General features: G+C 32.3%; 1 protein-coding gene across 1 annotated transcript in view; it reads left to right on the forward strand.

Moving 5' to 3' along the window:
• Positions 1–15,551, forward strand: part of LOC114329241 (glucose dehydrogenase [FAD, quinone]-like) — a 133,963-nt gene extending 118,412 nt beyond the window's left edge. Inside the window, exon 9 of the mRNA XM_028278287.2 lies at positions 4,793–15,551. Coding sequence (XP_028134088.1) covers positions 4,793–5,079 — 287 coding nt within the window. The 3' untranslated portion in view covers positions 5,080–15,551. The remainder of the gene's footprint in view (positions 1–4,792) is intronic.
• Positions 15,552–20,754: the final 5,203 nt, after the last annotated feature.

Raw genomic sequence — 20,754 nt, forward strand, 5'->3', positions numbered from 1 at the left:
AAATTTTTACCAATGCAAATAATCAAAACCGATATAATTTGACTTAAACTTTCAAATGCGGTAAGCAGACTTGCTATTTTATTTTTTAATCAAAAGTTATTCGGGTTCAAAAATTGCAATTTTTCGATTTTTTTAAAGTTCAACCGCGTTTATCTCGAAAACTGTGCATCCTACGAAAAAACTTGTAGAAATATTTTTTACTTAAAATGGCCCAAAAAATACAAAATATTGTTTTGTTTTGCCAAAAATCGCTGTTATTTGATTCCTCAAGTTCTTGGTCTATAACAATCTTATCGACATTCGGATCAACTGTTACCCAAAAAATTCGTGTTCTACGGGTCAAAATACATAAAAAAAACTTGAGTAAGTCCATCTGAATTAACGAGGCCGTTGTACCCCCCCTGGCGACAGGACTAATACTAAAATGTGTAAACTTTGCAATTCATGATTTGGGATTTACAATTTATAAACACTGTAAATCATGATTTGGGAGTGCTCCTCGAACATTCAATGTGTCTTGGTTTGTTTATTTCTAGTGCATCTATATTATGATTGTAGTATTAGGCATAACGCATGGGAATATTTCAAAAAGAAATCATAAATAAACAGAAAAAAATCAAAACTACAATACAGTTATAACATTAAAGCTTTCTGTAAAAACTAGATGGGGTTCAATCCTTAATTGTATAAATAACCTTATTGCGTCTAAAAGTGCTTTAAAGTTGCTTATGGCCATAGAGGGAGAAAATTTAAAGTGTTCACGGAATGTTAAACATAACTGTCTGGATGATGAAATATTTTGGATAAAGTTGCAAAAAGTAGCAGTTGTTCTAACACCAATTGTGTGTGAATTAGGTGTTTATTGGAAGGCAATATGTTTAAAATATCCTAGGTTGTCAAGGCATTTAAGGATACAAAAAATATTTTTACCGAGAATATTCCATTACATACTTTCAATCAGTAAGTCTGAGGAAAAGGAATGCTTATCTAAATTAGAAAAAAGAAAAAAATGGCAGTGAATCATGTGCACTATGCTGCAAACTTACTTGATTCTTCTTTAACAGGACAAAGCTTCACTGGTGAAGAGCTTATATTAGCTATGCAGTTTATAGACAAGATATTAACCAATCGTCCAAAGTTTATTAACAAAAAAGAAAATATTTTTACAGAACTAACAAAGTTCTGTGCAAAAGCAGACCAAAACTTCTTTAAAAGATTTGGCAATTACAATACTGGGGTTACTAGATTACTACGCTGCAACAGAGCGTAGTTATAGCACATACTATTTCATACATAATAAAAGAAGAAATAGACTGACTATAAATAGAGCAGGGAAGTTAATGTTAAAGTTAATAGCTCATAATGAAAAACTCGCTGTTGGAACCAGGGCAAGACTCTAAATCCATATCAGAAAATAAAAGATTAAGCCAGACGGAGAGGAACTCTTTATTATATTCTCTTCATAATACAGAGTCCAGCTTATGTGAAGAAAATGTCTGTGACTCACAAGACTAGACTCTTATTTATATATTTTATCTATAGGAATACAGATTTGGGATTTGTCTGTCTGTCAAATCTAATGTTTTAATTTTAATGAGTAATAAAAAATATTCAGAGTATTTTTTTAATTTAGTTAAATAAATTTTTGTAAGTATTTTTGGACAATTAATTTTTAACCGATTTTTTCTGCAGTCGTAAGACCACAACAATAAGTAAAGCTAACTTACCTACTGATTTGTATAATTTACTATAATAATTTTAATAAAAATTGCAATATTTCCATAAATTTCCGAAAATTTCCAATATTCCCGGAAAGTTTCCGGAAACTTTCCAGCGTTCGAAACTTCCCGGAAATTTTACATCACTACTCATATCACTTACCACATTACAATGGTATAGGATATATGGCATAGTTTCTTCTTGCATTTTGCATTTTCTACACCATAGTTCATTCACAATTTCGGTGACCGATTTTATCTTTCATTTATGGAGGATCATCAAATTGTTTAACTTTTTATCAATATTCTTGATTATTTTCTTAGTCTGTTTGATTTCTGTTTCTCTTTTTCCGTTGTTTGTTATTAATATTCCCAAATACTCAAATTCTTCGACCTCTTTAAAAATATGTTCTTGTTCTCTTATCTTTTTGTTTTGAAAGTTTTTATCAAATCTGATTATTTTTGTATTTTCTTGGTCATTTTGAATTCCATTAAACTTTTCGTATTGTTGCCATATCATTTAACATTATTTCCATGTATTTCTATTTTTTGTTATTGGCGCAATATCGTCACCATATCGTCGGCCTAATATGAAAAATGTATAAGTCCAAAATATTCAATTTTAGAGTTTTGATGGCATCTGTTAGCATTATCCAAAAGCTATGTACGGCTCTGTTTTCTTCTAATATAGTTTACTAGATTTTGCTAACATTGTGAAAACGAAATCTGTATCCATTACATGAAAGTCCATTAATGTTAAATTATTAAAACTAGTTTGTTGGATAAGAAATAACTGTTGATGGTGGATAGTATCTGTGTAGTTTTATTTTGCAAATTTTGATCGGATGTTGCTGTGACTAGAATGTTGGTATCATCCGCATAACTGATGATGTTAACTCCACTCAGTGAATTAGTTACCAAAGCTATATCATTAATATATACTATAAAAAGTAGAGGACTAGACAAGTAGAGTATAGAGACAAGTCCATTAGATGTTATCTTTACTTTTTGTCTTTTATTTTCTAGGTAGGAAGTAAACCCTCTTATTAGCGACCAAAGCGTATTGGTGCTTTTCTGATGTTTATACAATAAAAAGTCTTTTCATTGTAAACGTGTGAGTACCTACAGGATATGAGTTAAAATGACACAACATAGCGTTTCATAATTAAACAAAGTAATTACTAAAAACGTGAATTTAAAACGTTTAGAGATTTATGTAATTTTCACATTATATTTAGTTGTATACAAGTGGAGTTATGCACACTTATAGAGATTTTTTTGTCTCTCCTGTAAAATCATATGCATATTTCACATTGGGCCGACGATATGCTGTTATTTGGCCTCTCTCGTTCTGACGGTACCTTTATTGATTTTCCTAACGTTGCATTCCAGAACAAGATTAAAGAGAGTTGCTGATAATGAATCTTCTTGTCTAACCCCTTTATTTATGACAAATTCTTCTTTATCTCGTACATGAGTTTTTATACTCACCGCAGTTCTGCTAATTGTCATATTTATTAATCTTCTTAATTTATTTTATATTCCAATTTCTATCAGAGCTGCCACTAATTTTGATCTTTTTATTGTATCAAATGCTTTCTAAAAATATGCATATGGAAAGCAGTTCAATTTCTATTTTATATCCATCAGCTTTCTCCATAAATTGTATGGCACCTGTTGTAGACTTTCCCTTCGTTGGTCTATTTTTTGTAAATAGTGACAGTTTGCCCTTGGTACCATTCTTCCAGCATTTTTTTCTTTGTCCCATATGTATTTTATTAAACTGTACAGTTTTTCTCTTAAGAGAAAACAGTAGCGATCAACAGGTAGCGAAAACGCGTTCCAAGATTACGGCTGTAATTTTGAATATTTTTTCGAGATATTTGGCACACGTATTCGTAATATAATAAAGAATGGCGGTACAGAGCCCAATTTGAAAAGTATATTAATATGTGGAAATTACTCTGTAAGTAAATACAATATTAAAAAAACGAGCCTGTACCGCCATTAAGAAGAACAAAAAAATACACTTTCTTCAAATAAACTTTTTTATCCGATGCCTAGATTTTGTGTCAATTTGGAACTACTAAAATTTTTTATTTCATTAGTAGTTCCAAAATGACACAAAATCTAGGCATCGGATAAAAAAGTTTATTTGAAGAAAGTGTATTTTTTTGTTCTTCTTAATGGCGGTACAGGCTCGTTTTTTTAATATTGTATTTAATTACAGAGTAATTTCCACATATTAATATATTTTTCAAATTGGGCTCTGTACCGCTATTCTTTATTATATTACGAATACGTGTGCCAAATATCTCGAAAAAATATTCAAAATTACAGCCGCGATCTTGGAACGCGTTTTGGCTACCTGTTGATCGCTACTGTATCACCAATTCTTCTCGGCTATATTCTATAAGTTCCATATTGATACCGTCTAATCCTGGGGCTTTATTATTACTGCTGCTATTTATAATATAATCAACTTCCTCTTTTGTTCCTAACATCATTGTATCTCCACACTCCACGTTTTCATTTAGGTCTTGATCTTCTTGTTCTGTTAATAATTCTTTAAAATAGATAAAGTTTTCTTTTAGAATACTTTTGTGTTTCTATTCTCACTTTCTTTTTCTTTTATCTTAACATCTAACCACGCTAGTCTAATTTTAAATGCTGCCTATTTGTTCTTACCTACATTTGTCGCATTCCCTTCTTCTTTTTTAGCATGTAATGACATTTTCCATTATACCATTCCTATTTTTTTAAGATAAAATTACTTCTAGCATGAGATATTTTTTCATTGACCTCTTTTTCAGGATATCAATTTATAGTTATTAAGAAGATGTTCTGAATTAGAACGAAAACGTTTTGCACGATATTTTATGAAGTTTTTTTAATAAACGATTTTATACCAGTATACAACTTGAAGTTTTTACTTCTGTATAAGATTTTTTAAACTATGGTATACAGCCAACTATTGGAATTTTTCCATTGAAGTTATTAAGAACTCTAGGAACTCATGTGGTTTATTGTTACAGGATAATTCTATTATACATATACTATTATTTTATTTTTAGGTTGTCGACAATATGCTTTTGACACCGACGAATACTGGGAATGTTCAATTCGCCATTTCACATTCACCATTTACCATCCCACATCAACGTGCAAGATGGGACCAGCAACAGATGCAGATGCCGTTGTGGATCCGAGATTGAAGGTTTACGGAATCGGAAGGCTAAGAGTTGTGGACGCTTCAATTATGCCCACAATAGTTAGTGGAAATACCAATGCTCCTACCATTATGATTGGAGAAAAGGCTTCCGATATGATTAAAGAAGATTGGGGTATCGCTACGAGGTAGTATTGCAGTGACCTTAATAAGAGTTAGAAGAACTTATAGAAAAGCTCTTCCACAGACAGGTCTTTCGCCATATGATTGAGATTTATGACATTATATTGAGATACGATTAATAATATATTATGAGATATCATAATAGTCCGTTATTTAACGGTAAAATATTGCAAAATCTCTAAATTTTAAAGAACCGCTTGGATTGACATGAAATTTGGCATACACATAGCTAACAAGTCAAAGAAAAAAGTGATATTGTGCCGATATGTGCTTTTGACCTGGGGTGGTTTTCACCCCCTCTTGGGGGTGAAAAAATATTCGTCCAAAGAAAGTCAGGAAATGGATAAACTGGCTAATTTTAAGTAACTTTTGTTCCATAGAGTTTTTTCACTAAGTCAATACTTTTCGAGTTATTTGGCAGTGAATATGTTCATTTTTTCAACAAAATAACCACGCTTTTAGACGGTTTTTCGAAAATAGCTTAAATAGTAAGTATTTTGTCGAAAAAATGTTCTTAGCAAAAATATAGCCTGTAAAATTTTTAAAAAAATGGTGTATATATCACGTCTCTACACCTAGTAGAAGCAGAGTTATAGCTAATTAAAAATAGGTTCATATTCGTCAAATTCCAAATGGAATACTTTAACGTGAAATAACCAAAAATGAAGCACATTTCGGGGAAAACTCATTACAACTTATTTAAAGTGTTTAAAAAAAGCTTTATTTTTGTTTTATAAAAAAAATTTCTAGCATCAAAATTAAACAAGTTACGCTCAAAATAAAGTTAGTCCCTTTTGGTTTTGGTAAAAAAATCGAGAAAATCACCCCCTAATTAGTATCTTAAATGAACTTAATCGTTACGACTTCACAAGTTTCTTGACTCGTGTATATATTGTTTATATGACCTGTAAGTTTCATCGGTTCAAAGTCTTTATTATTGAAAGGGCTGTAGTTAAAAGGGGTTGAACGAGTCACTGATCACGAATGTATGCAAATTTAGAAACACCAAATCTTAATCAATTTTTGTCTAACAGAAAAACAAAAAAATACATGATATTCAGAAAAGCAAATCTGACTTTTTTTTTTGTTTTTCGAGATTTTTGGTATCTCTAACAATTTTTAAGTTATTTTGAAAAAAAGCATATTTTGATAGCATATTTACTTTGAAACCAAATTTTTTCAAAAATAAGCACTTTGAATCGATGAAACTTACAGATCATATAAACACAACATAAGTAAAATAATTTGTGGAGCGGTAACGATTAATTTCATTTAAGTTGCTAATTGAAGACATGAGATGATAAAGGTGCCATGTCCACTTTTTCAGATATTGAGTAATTGAAGGAAACGCGTTTTCACTTATATATTTTTTTTAATAAATTTTATAAAAATTACCAATATCTTATTAGATTAGAATCGTTTTGTACTTTTTTATATAATATTTTTTGTTTTTCTAGAATTTAAACTTTTTTAGTAATTTTAATTTTAATGGACATAGCACCTTAATCAACCAACATTTTATGCAGATGTTGGTATAAACTTGAGTAGAGAAAGGTGTTATGTCACCTATGTTGTATTTAAATTTTAAAAAAATAATAAATAATCTGGAAATTAAATTTTATTTGCAGATTAACAAAATCAAAGTAAGATACATTAAAAATTTATAAACAAAGACACAGAAACATTTAAATTTAACATGAATTACGTTTTTTCTTAGGGTTTTTCAAACATTCTTCTAAAACAATAGCATAATACCATTTATACTCTGCTGGAATAAACTTAAGTTGATCTTGTAGATTTGAAATTTTTTCAGAAGTCAAACCACCGCATTTAGGTAACTTTTGTAAAACAACTTGATTACTTTGTACTATCAGTTCTCTTTTTTTTTTTGTAAGTCAGTTTAAATGGGGTAAACGGATCTAAACTAGTTTTGTAAAAGTATTTTCCAAAACAACTTACTCTTAGCCACTTCACTTTATCTCGAAAATTTATTTTTTGGTCAAGACTATTAGTGAGTCTTTTGTTTAAATGAAGTTTTGCAGGTAGAGTTTCAAAGCAATAAAAAAAATGTTCCATGTTAAGGCATACACTTTGTTTGGTACTCGCAGATCTAATAATTTCCCGATATTGGTCTGGTATATAAATATTCTGATGTTTTCTAAGAACCTTTTCTATTCTTCCAAAGTCTCTGTCAGAGTTAAGGTAACTGTGACCAACTTCGGGAAATTTATGGTCAATGATCTTAAATATTTTATTTAATATTAGGTATTGAAAAAGGTTAATAATGGAGAAGTTTTTGTTTTGTCCCCCACATTGATCTGACCAAATTATTAAATGATCAATTTGGGGATTTTCTTCTTTAAGAAGCAGACAAAATCGTAGCAAACAACTTGGCTATTTCATTACTTCCCCTATTGGCAATATCCTCAGTCCATGTAAAAAAATAGGACTTATGACCAGAACTGGTTAAACAGTGGACTCCAAAGTTGTATAGCCACATTTGTCTTAAGTAAAAAGATTTTGACGTTGATAGCTTTGGCAAAGGCATCGTTTGTTGACGATCCATTGTTATGTAACATTTTTCTTTGGAAATTTTTACTGCTTCGCGGTCAACTTTCTGCTGCGCAAAAGCAAGTTGAAAATTATTCGAGTGCTCTAAAGAGTTCTCTCCAGCATCGCATAAACTGCAAGTATCACTTTTTGGTACACCAAAAGATAAGTTAAACTTTGTTTCAAATATATGTCTGTAAAAAGAGGCCTTTACGAAATATTTAGTTTCGAGCTTTTTTGTTTGACAATCCTCTATATACAGTTGATGAAGTCGGTTAATATTTAGTAAAGGGGAAAGGTATTTTTTATGTGGGTTTTTAGTCCTAGAATAATGTGATTCTTCTGAAGGAAACTGCTTGATATGATTTTCAATATGATTTTTGTGATGCACTTGCTTATGTGGTGAGGGCATTACCTGGCCAGATTTTAAGTCATTTTGAGCTTTAAAGACTTTTTTTCGTCCAATTCGGTATAAAGAGCAGAAAGCATCTTTACACACTAGTGTATTTTCTTTATCACACGTAATAAAATATTTAAAGATGTAAGCTTTCGTTTTTATATTTTTACGAGGGCGGTGACGATTAACTTCCTGCATCTTAATACTTTTAAAAATTAAAATATTTTTGGAATTTGTATCTAGCTTATAAAATTTTCTTAGAATTTCTTCTCTGCTTGCAATACTAAACTTCTCAGTACAGTTTAGTCTACATTTTTCTTTACACAGTAAATCTCTTTTAATTGTTTTTTCTTCCATCACTTTACCAGTCTTTTGAGAAATATATTCTTTACCTTGTTGTCTTAACCTTGCAGCTTTATTTCGTTTCCAATTATCAGGTTTCCGGACTCTTTTTTTAGTTATTTTTAAAACTGGTTTAACAATTTCTCTTCTACTTATTTCATCGGCAGTAACATGGAATTGCTGGTTATGGTCTTCTATACGTATTTCCCGAGGTATTTCCTCCTGCACTTCGTCAATCCTATCCGGGGTTTCCCTGCCGTTTGTCGGAACCTTAAAAATATCTTAGTTATTTATTAAATTTATACTTATTTCTAATTTCTATTTTTATTTCTTAATCTTAACTTTTTTTAGCTTTACCTTTTTAATTTCTTGGTTATCAGAAAACATTTTACGTTTGACTCTATCAACATCCGGATATTTGTTTATGAGACTCGTCGAATAAGAAATATTTGAGTTATCAGAATCCTCTTCTGAATCTTCTTCACTGGAAGGGGAATATTCGCTGCCTGATGTAACACTTTCATCAGTACAATTATCCATATAGTCTAAAAATTTAATTTAGGTACATAGGTAGGTATGTATGTAATAATAACTCAAGTAATGTATATTATACCTATATTTTTTTAAATAAAAAATTGAATCGCAGAGGAAGTAAATTGTTATTAAAAAGAGATGATTAATTAATAAAGGTAGTAAAAAATTTTTTAATATGCTTACCTGCTTTAGAGTTGACCTTCTTTTGAAGTCCACTAGTGCTTGGCTGCTCCAAAATCACCGCATTGGTATTGACCTCTAGAGAAGTACAAAATACAGTTTCTATCTACAAAAAAATTCTCTATTCGGACTTACCTTTATTTGAAACACATATTTTCTTGTTTTTTACTAATTCTAACATTCTTTTACTTCTCGAACCCATGTTGAAAGATGTGATAAACAACAAACATAACCTTAAAATGTCACATGGCACCTACCATGTAAATAAAACTTTCCCACTATCTAGTGGATAAAGGTGCTATGTCCTTAAATATGGACATAGCACCTTTATCTAATAAAAAAGGGTACTTAGTCATAGGACATAGTACCTTTATCAATTAAAATAATCCTTATTATTAACAATTTAAGAATCTTGAGTTATTCAGGGGTTGTATTACGACTTTAGGTAACCAAATATACAAATAAGTCATTTTTTGAAAAAAATAGACATAGCACCTTTATCAACTCATGTCTTTAATTAGAGGGTGGTCTTCCCGATTTTTTTTTTTTTAAACAAAAGGGACCAACTTTATTTTGAGCGTAACTTGCTTAACTTTAATGCTAGAAACTTTTTGTAAAAACAATAATAAAGATTTTTTTAAACACTATAAAAAAGTTATAATGGGTTTTCCCCAAAAAGTGCTTAATTTTTTGGATATTGCACGTCGAAATGTTCTATTTGAAATTTGGTGAATATGAATCTATTTTTCAATGGCTATAACTCCGGTTCTACGAGATCCAGAGACCTAACGCGTACACCATTTTTTTTTACTTTTTTATAAGCTATATTTTTGCTAAGAACGTTTTTTTCGACAAAATACTTACTTTTTGAGTTATTTGCGAAAAAGCGTCTAAAAATGTGGTTATTTTGTTGAAAAATGAACATATTCACTCGCAAATAACTCGAAAAGTGTTGACTTGGCGAAAAAGCTCTACAGAACAACAGTTACTTAAAATTAGTCAGTTTACCCATTTCCGGACTTATTTTGGACATATATTTTTTCACCCATAAGAGGGGGTGAAAGTCACCCCCAGGGCAAAAGCACACATCGGCACAATATCACTTTTTTTCTTTGACATGTAAGCTATACGTATGCCAAATTTCATGTCAATCCAAGCGGTTCTTTAAAATTTAGAGCAAAAACCGTGAAAGAATGGACTATAAGATCTTTGTCAAATAATCGTCACTATCAGAAATGCAATATATGTAAATATTGTCAAAGTTACCTTGTAGACAAACAAACTGGAAGAAAATTTTTAAAAGATTTTGAAAGATTTCATTGATACGTCACTGTTACAAACGTATTGGGTTCATGAGAGATGAGACATACTGACAATTTGCTTTTCTGAAGGGAGCAAAATTTGTGTTACTGTTATGACGATGGCATATTTTTAAACATGTTTACGGCCGGTTTCACAAAGTAAAGTTAACTTGTGGTTAAGAGGTTGCCCCAAAATATGCGTTTTAGTTTCAAGCTCAACGGCGAAGTTGTAGTTAAATGACAGAATTTTTAAGCAGAGGTTGGAGTGGGTTATCAACAATTATGAAACTGAAAAGCATATTTTGGGGTAAATTCTGGTTATCTCTTAACCACAAGTTAACTTTACTTTGTGAAACCGGCCGTTAGTTTGATATTTGATTTTCATTTTTTTAATCGAGTCTTTGAAAATAAAAAATTAAGCCTATGGTGCGTAAAAGTGTTGTTACAGTATAAAAATGGTCCATGGAATTTAGATTTTAGGTCTTCCTTTATGGAAGACTTAAGATCAATAGCAGAACAATAAAACAGAACGTATTTTTCATTTTCAATAACAGTAACTAGTCATTGAAAATGACTTGTTTTTCAAAATATTATTTTTTTATGGTCTATACATTTTTAAACCCTTTTGAACTGGTTGTCAAAATGGATCTACCCATATTCCATTCCGCTTTAGATATCTCCAACACATTTGTATGACTTAAAGGCTTATTCTGACGACTAAAATCATTGTCTTTTATCTTCGACATTCGGGAACAAAAAAATAATAATTTTTGATGTATGGCAGCTACTCTTCTTCCTCTTCTTCTTCTTCTTCTTCAGATGCAAATCCACTAGTGGATGTTAGCGATCACATTTTCCATTAAGTCTCTGTTTCTTGCAATATGCATATGAGATTGTATGTCGTTAATCCCTGTCCATTGCCTTATGTTTCGGAATAAGGGCATTTTCTTACGTTCCATTCCTCTCTTGCCTTGAATTTTACCCTCGATTATAAGTTAGAGGAACTGGTATTTTTTATTTCGCATGATGTGACCCAGATACGCCGTTTTCCTTTTCTTGATGGTTTCGAAAAGTTGGCGTTCTAGGTTGATACTTTTAAGGGCATCTACATTTGTGACTTTCGCCGTCCATGGTATCTTTAGGATACGACAATAAAGCCACATTTCGAAGGCTTCTACTAATCTATTTATATCCCTCGTTTTTAGTGCCCAGCCCTGTACGCCATATAACAGCACCGACCAACATAGCACTTAGCAAACCTTAGTCTCAGTTGAAGATCGAACTCTAAACAGGTCAGTACCCTCCTGAATTTTACGAAAGCTTGTCGAGCTTGCTCAATGCGACATTTTACTTCTCTAACCGATGCCCAGTCTTCAAATCGCCACGTTCTCAGGTGTTTAAATTTGCTCACTCTTTTAATGGACTTCGTATTCAGTGTTATGGTGGAGTTTTTAAGTGCATCCAAGTTTCTGGAGATGATCATGAATTTGGTCAGCTACTCTTGGTTTTCCAAAAAAAAAAACATGCAATCACGTATTTTGAAGTGCTTAAAACGTAAACAACTTTTTATGCATTTTTTTAACGTGAAACTCGCTTAAAGTCAACCTTAATGGGTTAACACTAAAGTGGTGTAAGTCATATTTTTGAAATGATGTAAGCCTTGTTTTATAATCTTGATATTATTTAGACCTCTTCAAAGAAAAAATTGTGTAAGTTCTTCCTGTATTATTACTGTAAACACTTACACCACTTTTCCTGATTTATCTGATGAAAATTGGTCTATTTATCAAGGTTACAAAGCAAGACTTACAATTTCACAAATATGACTTACACCACTTTGGCTTTAACACTCTCTGTTAGATAACACATGTTATCTTAGATAACAGTATCAAATAAATTTTCTCAGGAACATTGGAAAAAATATAAACACATATTAATAAATCGGAAGAGTATTTCATTCCTGAATAAATTTTCTCAATTTGCTAATTCAATTTATTCTTCTTAAGCGGTCGTGCATATCTGAGTATGCTTCCACCGTACATAGTCTTATCAAGTGAGATGTTAGAGAGTCAGGATTAAAATATTCTGTTTTTAGCAGCATTGTGAAGCATTTAATTGCTGTGGATTCCTGTCCATTGGCGAATATTACGCAGCCATCACATCTTCTTACGTCCTAGAACTCTCTTGCCCTCTATCTTTCCTTCGAGTACCAAATGCTGAAAAGTGTATCGTTCTCTTCTTAATATGTGACCTAAGTATGCATTCATCTTACTTTTTATATAATCAAAAAGTTCCCTGTCCTGGAAGCTCATCTTAATACTTCCTCATTTCTGACTACGCTTCGATTCGGCGCAGGTAATACATTTCAAAGATGTCCTCTGGAGCCGGCCTTAAACGACCATTCATCCATTCGGTACAAGAGAACAGGCCAAACGTAACACTTTAGTATCTTGTATCTCAAGTTGAAGTCCAACTTGCGATCAGTCAGAATTTTATGAAGCATTAAAAAAACATTTCTGGCTCGCTCTACTCTTAGTGCTGTCGCCAGGGGGTACAACGCCTCCTTTATTCAGATGGATTTACCCAAGTTTTTTTTATGTATTTTGACCCGTAGAACACAAATTTTTTGGGTAACAGTTGATCCAGATGTCGATAAGATTATTATAAACAAAGAACTTGAGGAATTACACAACAGCGATTTTTCGCAAAACAAAACATTTTTTTTTGTATTTTTTGGGCCATTCTAAGCAAAAAATGTTCCTACAAGTTTTTTCGTAGGATGCACAGTTTTCGAGATAATAGCGGTTGAATTTTCAAAAAATCGAAAAATTGCAATTTATTTTTGAACCCGAATAACTTTTGATTAAAAAATAAACTAGCAGTTCTTCTTACCGTATTTGAAAGTTCAAGTTAAATTATACCGGTTTTGATTATTTGAATTGATAAAAATTAATTTTTTTATTGTCAAACAAAGCTATAAACAAATAGTGTTTCCCGTGCCCAATGCATGCGTTTTAATGCATGCTACGTAGAAATTGACTGTTTGTGGGCCCGCCTACTCGTTTGAGTTTAAATGAGAAATGCATTGAAACCATCACTCAAGCACTATGTGTTTATAGCATTGTTTAACAATAAAAAAATTAATTTTTAGCAATCCAAATAATCAAAACCGATATAATTTGACTTGAACTTTCAAATGTGGTAAGCAGAATTGCTACTTTATTTTTTAATCAAAAATTATTCGGGTTCAAAAATTGCAATTTTTCGATTTTTGAAAGTTCAACCGCGTTTATCTCGAAAACTGTGCATGCTACGAAAAAACTTGTAAAAACATTTTTTGCTTAGAATGACCCAAAATAGACAAAAAAAATGTTTTGTTTTGAGAAAAATAGCTGTTGTGTCATTCCTCAAGTTCTTTGTTTATAACAATCTAATCGACATCCGGATCAACTGTTAGTCAAAAAATTCGTGTTCTACGGGTCAAAATACATAAAAAACTTAAGTAAATCCATCTGAATATAGGAGACCGTTATATCCCCTGGCGACAGGACTATCTGCTCTGTATTTATTTTTATATAATTATTTATTAATCTTATGAAAAGCGCCAGTCTTTCAAATTAAACTGCGCGTCATAGAAAACGGGCACCCTAAAAAATGGGTCATTTTTGATGTCGCGTATCTCCTAAACCTGTTGTCCGATTTAAATGATTTTTTGAATATGTTATAGCCCTATTCTTTGTCAATATCCCTCTAATAATATTTTTGCTAAACAGGTAAATTTTCATTGTATACCGGGTGTACGAATCAAACTGTGTTTTTTCTCAAAGTTCGCAACACCCTGTGGAATATTCTAGCATTTATAAAATACTGAAATTAAAACCCAACTATAGCCTTAGGTTTTCTTAACATTGTGTTTTTTGATTCATTCGCTTATATTGGATAATACAAAAGTTATGTACTTTATAACAACTAGCCATGTTCTTCATCAGTACAGGGTGTTATAAGTCTAGAGGGTTTTAGGGACTAAATAAGTTCGACAAACTTTAAGGGGTAATTCTGCATTAAAAATAATGACAGTTTGCTTTATAATCATATATCCGCAAAAGCTTCGTTTCCCAGATATGGGATGTTAAATTTTTTCTTACAAACTGATGATTTCTTTATTGCTTTAAAACCGGTTGAGATATGAAAATGAAATTTGGTAGGTTTTAAGAGATGGTTATTGCGCATTTTTTGACATTCAACTAAGAATTTTATATTCACTATTGGAGTACTCTCTTGGAGGTACTCTCTACGCTACTTTACGGAGTAGAAGGGTGGACGTTAACAGCAGCAACTATAAAGAAGTTAGCGGCTCTAGAAATGTGGCTGTATCGACGCATACTGAGAATACCTTGGACAGACAGAGTGACCAACACAGAGGTATTGAGACGAATGGGTAAAGAGGTGGAATTGTTAACAACTGTTAAAAGGAGGAAAGCGTCATACCTGGGCCATGTATTCCGTAGTGATAAGTACAGTCTGCTACAGCTTATCGTGGAAGGCAAGATTGAAGGTAGAAGAGGTTTGGGCAGAAAGAAAAATCCTGGCTGAGAAACTTGAGAGAATGGTTTCAAATACCAGAAGCTGCGAACATAATACACGCGGCACAAAACAGAGAAACCTATCGTTTGATGGTCGCCAACCTTCGGTAGAAGACTGCACATAAAGAAGAAGAATTGGAGCGCATACGGGTAATATGACCGATCATATTATTCGTATGCACGCCAATGGTGACTAAAAAATTCTTAATAATTCTTAATTGTATGTAAAAAAAATGTTCAAAAATTACGTCTTAAAACCCACCAAATTTCATTTGCATATCTCAACCGGTTTTAGGGCAATAAATAAATCGTCAGTTTGTAAGAAAAATTTCAACATCCTGTATGTCGGAAACGAACCATTTGCGGACATATGTTTATAAAGCAACCGGTCATTATGTTTTCATGCAGAATTGCCCCTTAAAGTTTGTCGTACTTCTTTAGAAACACCCTGTACTGATAAAGAGCATGCCTAGTTGTTAAAGTACATAACTTTTGTATTATCCAACATAAGCGAATGAATCAAAAAACAGAATGTTAAGAAAACCTGAGGCTATAGTTGGGTTTTAATTTCAGTACAGTACAACCTGCCATATCCGGACCTGTCATATCCGGACCTCCCCATATCCGGACGGTTCTGCGCCGTCCGGATCTATCGAAATCTACTGAGAAAGGCAGTCCTGCTGTTGGACAACGCACTAAAAGAAGAACTAAAAGATCGCGAAATAATGTATTATAGAATCTATAAAACGTGTCTATCGACAAAAGTTATTGACGGCGTTGATTACTGAAATGTATGAAGGAGAAAACGTTTCAAAGACTATAAAAGAAATAGTGGTCTTGATATCCGGATTTTTTCATATCCGGATCGGTCTGTTGCCACATTGATCCGGATATGGCAGGTTTTACTGTATTTTATAAATGCTAGAATATTCCACAGGGTGTTGCGAACTTTGAGAAAAAAAAAACACAGTTTGATTCGTACACCCGGTATACAATGAAAATTTACCTGTTTTGCAAAAATATTATTACAGGGATATTGACAAAGAATAGGGCTATAACATATTCAAAAAATCACTTAAATCGGACAACAGATTTAGGCGATACGCGACATCAAAAATGACCCATTTTTTAGGGTGCCCGTTTTCTATGACGCGCAGTGTATATTGCGCAAGAGTGACAACGTAATGATTTACAACAAATAAAACCTTTCGTAGTCGCTAATAAGCAATAAGGCAAATTATTTATTTATTCTTAATTGTAATATATTTTTGTAGATATTGTTGTACATAATATTATCAAATTTAACTTTTAATTTTAGTAACTATTTTTAAATAAAAATAATGACAAATAAATTTGTTTTATTTTATCATTAAATTGCCTTCGCTTTCATCCTGATATGAAGTTGACGTACCTACTTATGACAAATCCAAAAACATAAAATGTTTACTAAAAAGCTTAGTTTCAACAAAAGTTTGGAGTAGAGCAGCGGATTTAGGCGAAGGCGCCGCGCATTCTCCATGTTTAAATATTTATCTTAATCAAGAAGCTTATTTCATAAAGTTATTAGACTATGTAAAATTAATTGACGTTTTCAAAAGTTAAACACTTAAAAATATAAACTTTAAAATACACACTATATTTTAATTAATAAGGAAGTCCTGCATACATTTATAATATAAGAAGAATTTTAATATAAGAGATATGTGTGTAGAACGCTCCAGCAAGAGCAGAACAGCATGAAAAAATCAACAGCTAAGGCCAAATCCCTGGTAGTGTCAAGGGAACCCATAAGATACAAAATAGTAATTAACAACGTACTGCTTGAACAAGTCTCGAGTTCCGAATATCTGTGAGTCGAAATATGTATGTAGTTATGGAGATGTTAAAAAGAGCATCCGAAAGCAAGCAAATAAAGCGAATTACGTGTCAGGATGTCTGAGGGATGTCATCTGAAGAAATAAAGATATGAGGCTGGAAGGAAAAGCACGCATATACAAATCATGTGTAAGAACGATCATGACGCACGCGATAAAAACTGTGACACAGCAGAAAGCAAGAGGATACTGAGAACATCAGAAATGCGAACGTTGAGGTCAATAACTGGGAAAACACTGAGAGACAGAATACCGAACGACAGAATAAGAGATCTCTGTAACATACAAGACATAGTACGGTGGGGAAGACAGAGAAGACGAGAGTGGAATCAGCATGTGATGATAATGGACAGCGGGAGAATAGCCCTTACAGCCAGAGATTCAAAGCCAACAGGCAAGATACCAATAGGAAGGCCCTTTAAAAGGTGGCGAGATAGAATAGAATAGAAATATGCTTTATTGTCACTGAAAATACAAATTTTATGGATAAAGCTTAATTAAAGTCAGAAAAAAATATATAAATAATATCTAACAATAACAATAACATATAAAATATAAGATAATAAAGTAAAGAAAAAAAAAACAAAATCGATATCCTGCAAGGTGTCGCGAAAAAAGGTCGCCAACAATTGGTCGAGCGAAAAAATGTCGCGCACATTTGAGCGCGTATCAAAAGGTCGCCGGCGAAAAAACAGCGCCGACGAAATAAGGTCGCGTGCAATTGATCGCGCGAAAAAAGATCGCGTCATGTTTTACATTATTAAAACCATTCAATTGGTTTTCAAAAAGGTTCTAAAGAAATTCTATTTGCATACTTTAACTTTATGCATTATGAGCCGATTAGTCTTGGAATTCCATCTAATTACTTTTAATGTATTTTGAATGTATAAGAAGATGGGAAAAATAACGTATATCTAAATACTTTTTAATGTATTTTGGATGTGTAGGAAGATGGGAAATATAGGAGAATGGGAAATTATTTCATATGGTATTTTCAGGTTATTCAAGTGAATATACTTGAAAATTGAACAATTTTTAACATGAAGAAAGTATTTTTTTTGTTCTACGTGAATAATTTTAATATATGGATCTAAATTCAGAAAGGTACTTTCCTTCACACTTTTTACAGGCTTAGGACTGTCAGCAAAAAACTGGCGTGTTTAAAAGTGTTTGCTCTTCCTAATCGGATATCGTTAAAAATGTACAGTAATAATAGTTCTATTTACAGTATATATTACATACAAACGAATACCAGGTACCAGTTTACCTATTTTTGGTATTTTCAGAGACCGGTAATTAGCATAATTGGTTCTTAGTAGAAAGTCGTTATGCAGATTAGTGAAGAATAAGTAGTTTAGATAAGGGCACCTTATTGTGTAGGTATTTATTAGGAATTCCATGAAGTCATTACGATAAGACATTATTGGAAATGCTAAAATAAATATTGTACAAAAGTTCTTTGTCTAATTGTGCGTTATTCACTAATGTGGTAATTATTATTCCATATTCGTGAAACGTACTTTTATTACTTTTTAATGTATTTTGGATGTATAAGAAGATGGGAAAAATATCGTATATCTCATTATTCATTAGCTTGTCGATTTGTCAAGATGGTCTTAACTTACGTAAAGAGTCAAAAAGGTGCCAATATGTTGGTGTATAATGGATATATCCATAGAAAGGAAAAAACGATTGATCAAAAGACAATTTGGAAGTGCGCTCAGTACAATAAGCATAAATGTACCGGGAGAGTTCACACAGTGGGAGATGAAGTAGTGAAAAGTACAAGTCACAACCACGTTGCCGATGCGTCAATATTAGAAGCAAAAAAGGCTTGTAACAGAATGAAAGAACTGGCTCATCAAGTTGAACTAACAACACAAGGAATCATAGCTACCGTTTCACAAGAAGTGTCTGTGGGTGCAACTGGGCAGCTACCTTCTATTTCATCCCTAAAGCGAACTATTCAGAACACACGCCAAAGAGTGGAAGCTATTCCGGCAAATCCAAGAAGCTTAACAGAGCTTATTATTCCGGAAGAATACACCAGAAACAATAACGGCGAACCGTTTCTTTTATTTGACAGTGGTCCAAACGAACAGAGAATTTTAATATTTTCCACTGAAAGAAATTTAACTTTGATGGCGAGCTGTGAACACTGGTATGCCGATGGAACATTCACATGTACTCCTCTATTGTTTGGTCAGCTGTATACAATACATGGCGTACAGTATAGCAACGTTATTCCAACTGTTTTTGCTCTACTTCCTAATAAAACTCAGGCAACATACACTCGACTCTTCCATGAATTAAAAACGTTACGACCAGGTTTACGTCCTACAACAATAATGGTGGATTATGAAAAAGCAGCAATTAATGCTTTACAACAAGAGTTTCCTGAAGTCAGAATCCGTGGATGTTTCTTTCATTTCACACAATGTTTGTGGAGAAACATGCAAGGTACAGGACTGCAACAAGTTTATACAGAAGACGCGAATTTTGCTCTACATCTGCGACAATTGGCAGCCCTAGCCTTCGTACCTGAAGTAGATGTTGTTGCAACATTCGGAGAGCTACTGGACAGCGAGTTTTACACTCAAAATGAAAATTTACTAACACCTTTAATAAACTACTTTGAGGATGTATGGATAGGCAGATTGGATCGACGACAACAAAGAAGACCGCCAATGTTTCCAAGGAATCTTTGGAATTGCTTCGAATTTATAGAGGAAGATCTACCGCGTACTAATAATGCTGTCGAAGGTTGGCACAACAGCTTCTCCTCGATATTAAATGCAGCACACCCAAATCTATGGAAGTTTATTACGGGGCTAAAGAAAGAAGAGAGTTTAAATCGATTAAAAGTGGAGCAATACATAGCTGGAAACCAACAACCTCAAAAAAAAATTTATAAAGATACAGCGCGGCGAATAAAAACTATTTGTTTGCAATACGGGAACCGGCCAAATCTAGAATATTTAAGAGGAATTGCCCAAAATTTTCAACTGCAAGTATAAAAAACTAAAAAACAATTAAAAAAAAAATTTAAAAAAAAACAAAAAAAAAATAAAAATTAAAAAAACAAAAAAAAAATAAAAAAAAAATAAAAATTAGAAAAAAATAAAAAAATTAAAATTAAAAAAACTTTTAAACACGCCAGTTACTAACTGCCAGTCCTAAGCCTGGATAAAGTGTGAAGGAAAGTTAAAGTATGCAAATCTGTTATTAATATAAATGTATTCTTTAACTATGATATCTTCAATAAGTACTCACCAGTGACAATGTATTAATGAAATTGTGCCTGTTATATAATTTTTAACCACAATATCATTATTTTATTTGGGAAATTTTATTTTAATAAAGATGGTAGCCCTTAACCTACCCTATCTATATGTAGTATATACCCTGTAAAATATATTAAGCTTATATTAAAACTTACTCTTAAATAACCAAGGGTAAATTTTGCGACACTGCCAAGTCGTGAAATAATACCTCTAGGTACTTTCCCTACAACATTTACAGTTAAAATTACCTTAATTCGACCATTAAATTGGTCGAACATTTTACATGATCAATTTCAAATAGGATTATTTACTTCCAATTATTTTCCTATTATTTAAAGTGGAAAATAAAACTAAAGTCATTTAGAAGTCAATATTGGGTTGACGAAATATTTTTTACCAATAGGTTAAAATGACTAATAAGAAAATATTTAACTGTTTGGGTCATTATTTAACAGCAATCCTTTAGTTCTATTGCATCATCTAAATCTGACCTAAGCCTGGATTAAGTGTGAAGGAAAGTTAAAGTATGCAAATGAAAACATATTTTCTGACGCGATCTTTTTTCGCGCGATCAATTGCACGCGACCTTATTTCGTCGGCGCTGTTTTTTCGCCGGCGACCTTTTGATACGCGCTCAAA

The sequence above is a fragment of the Diabrotica virgifera genome, chromosome 3, assembly GCF_917563875.1.
Source record: "Diabrotica virgifera virgifera chromosome 3, PGI_DIABVI_V3a".
Lineage (NCBI taxonomy): Eukaryota > Metazoa > Arthropoda > Insecta > Coleoptera > Chrysomelidae > Diabrotica > Diabrotica virgifera.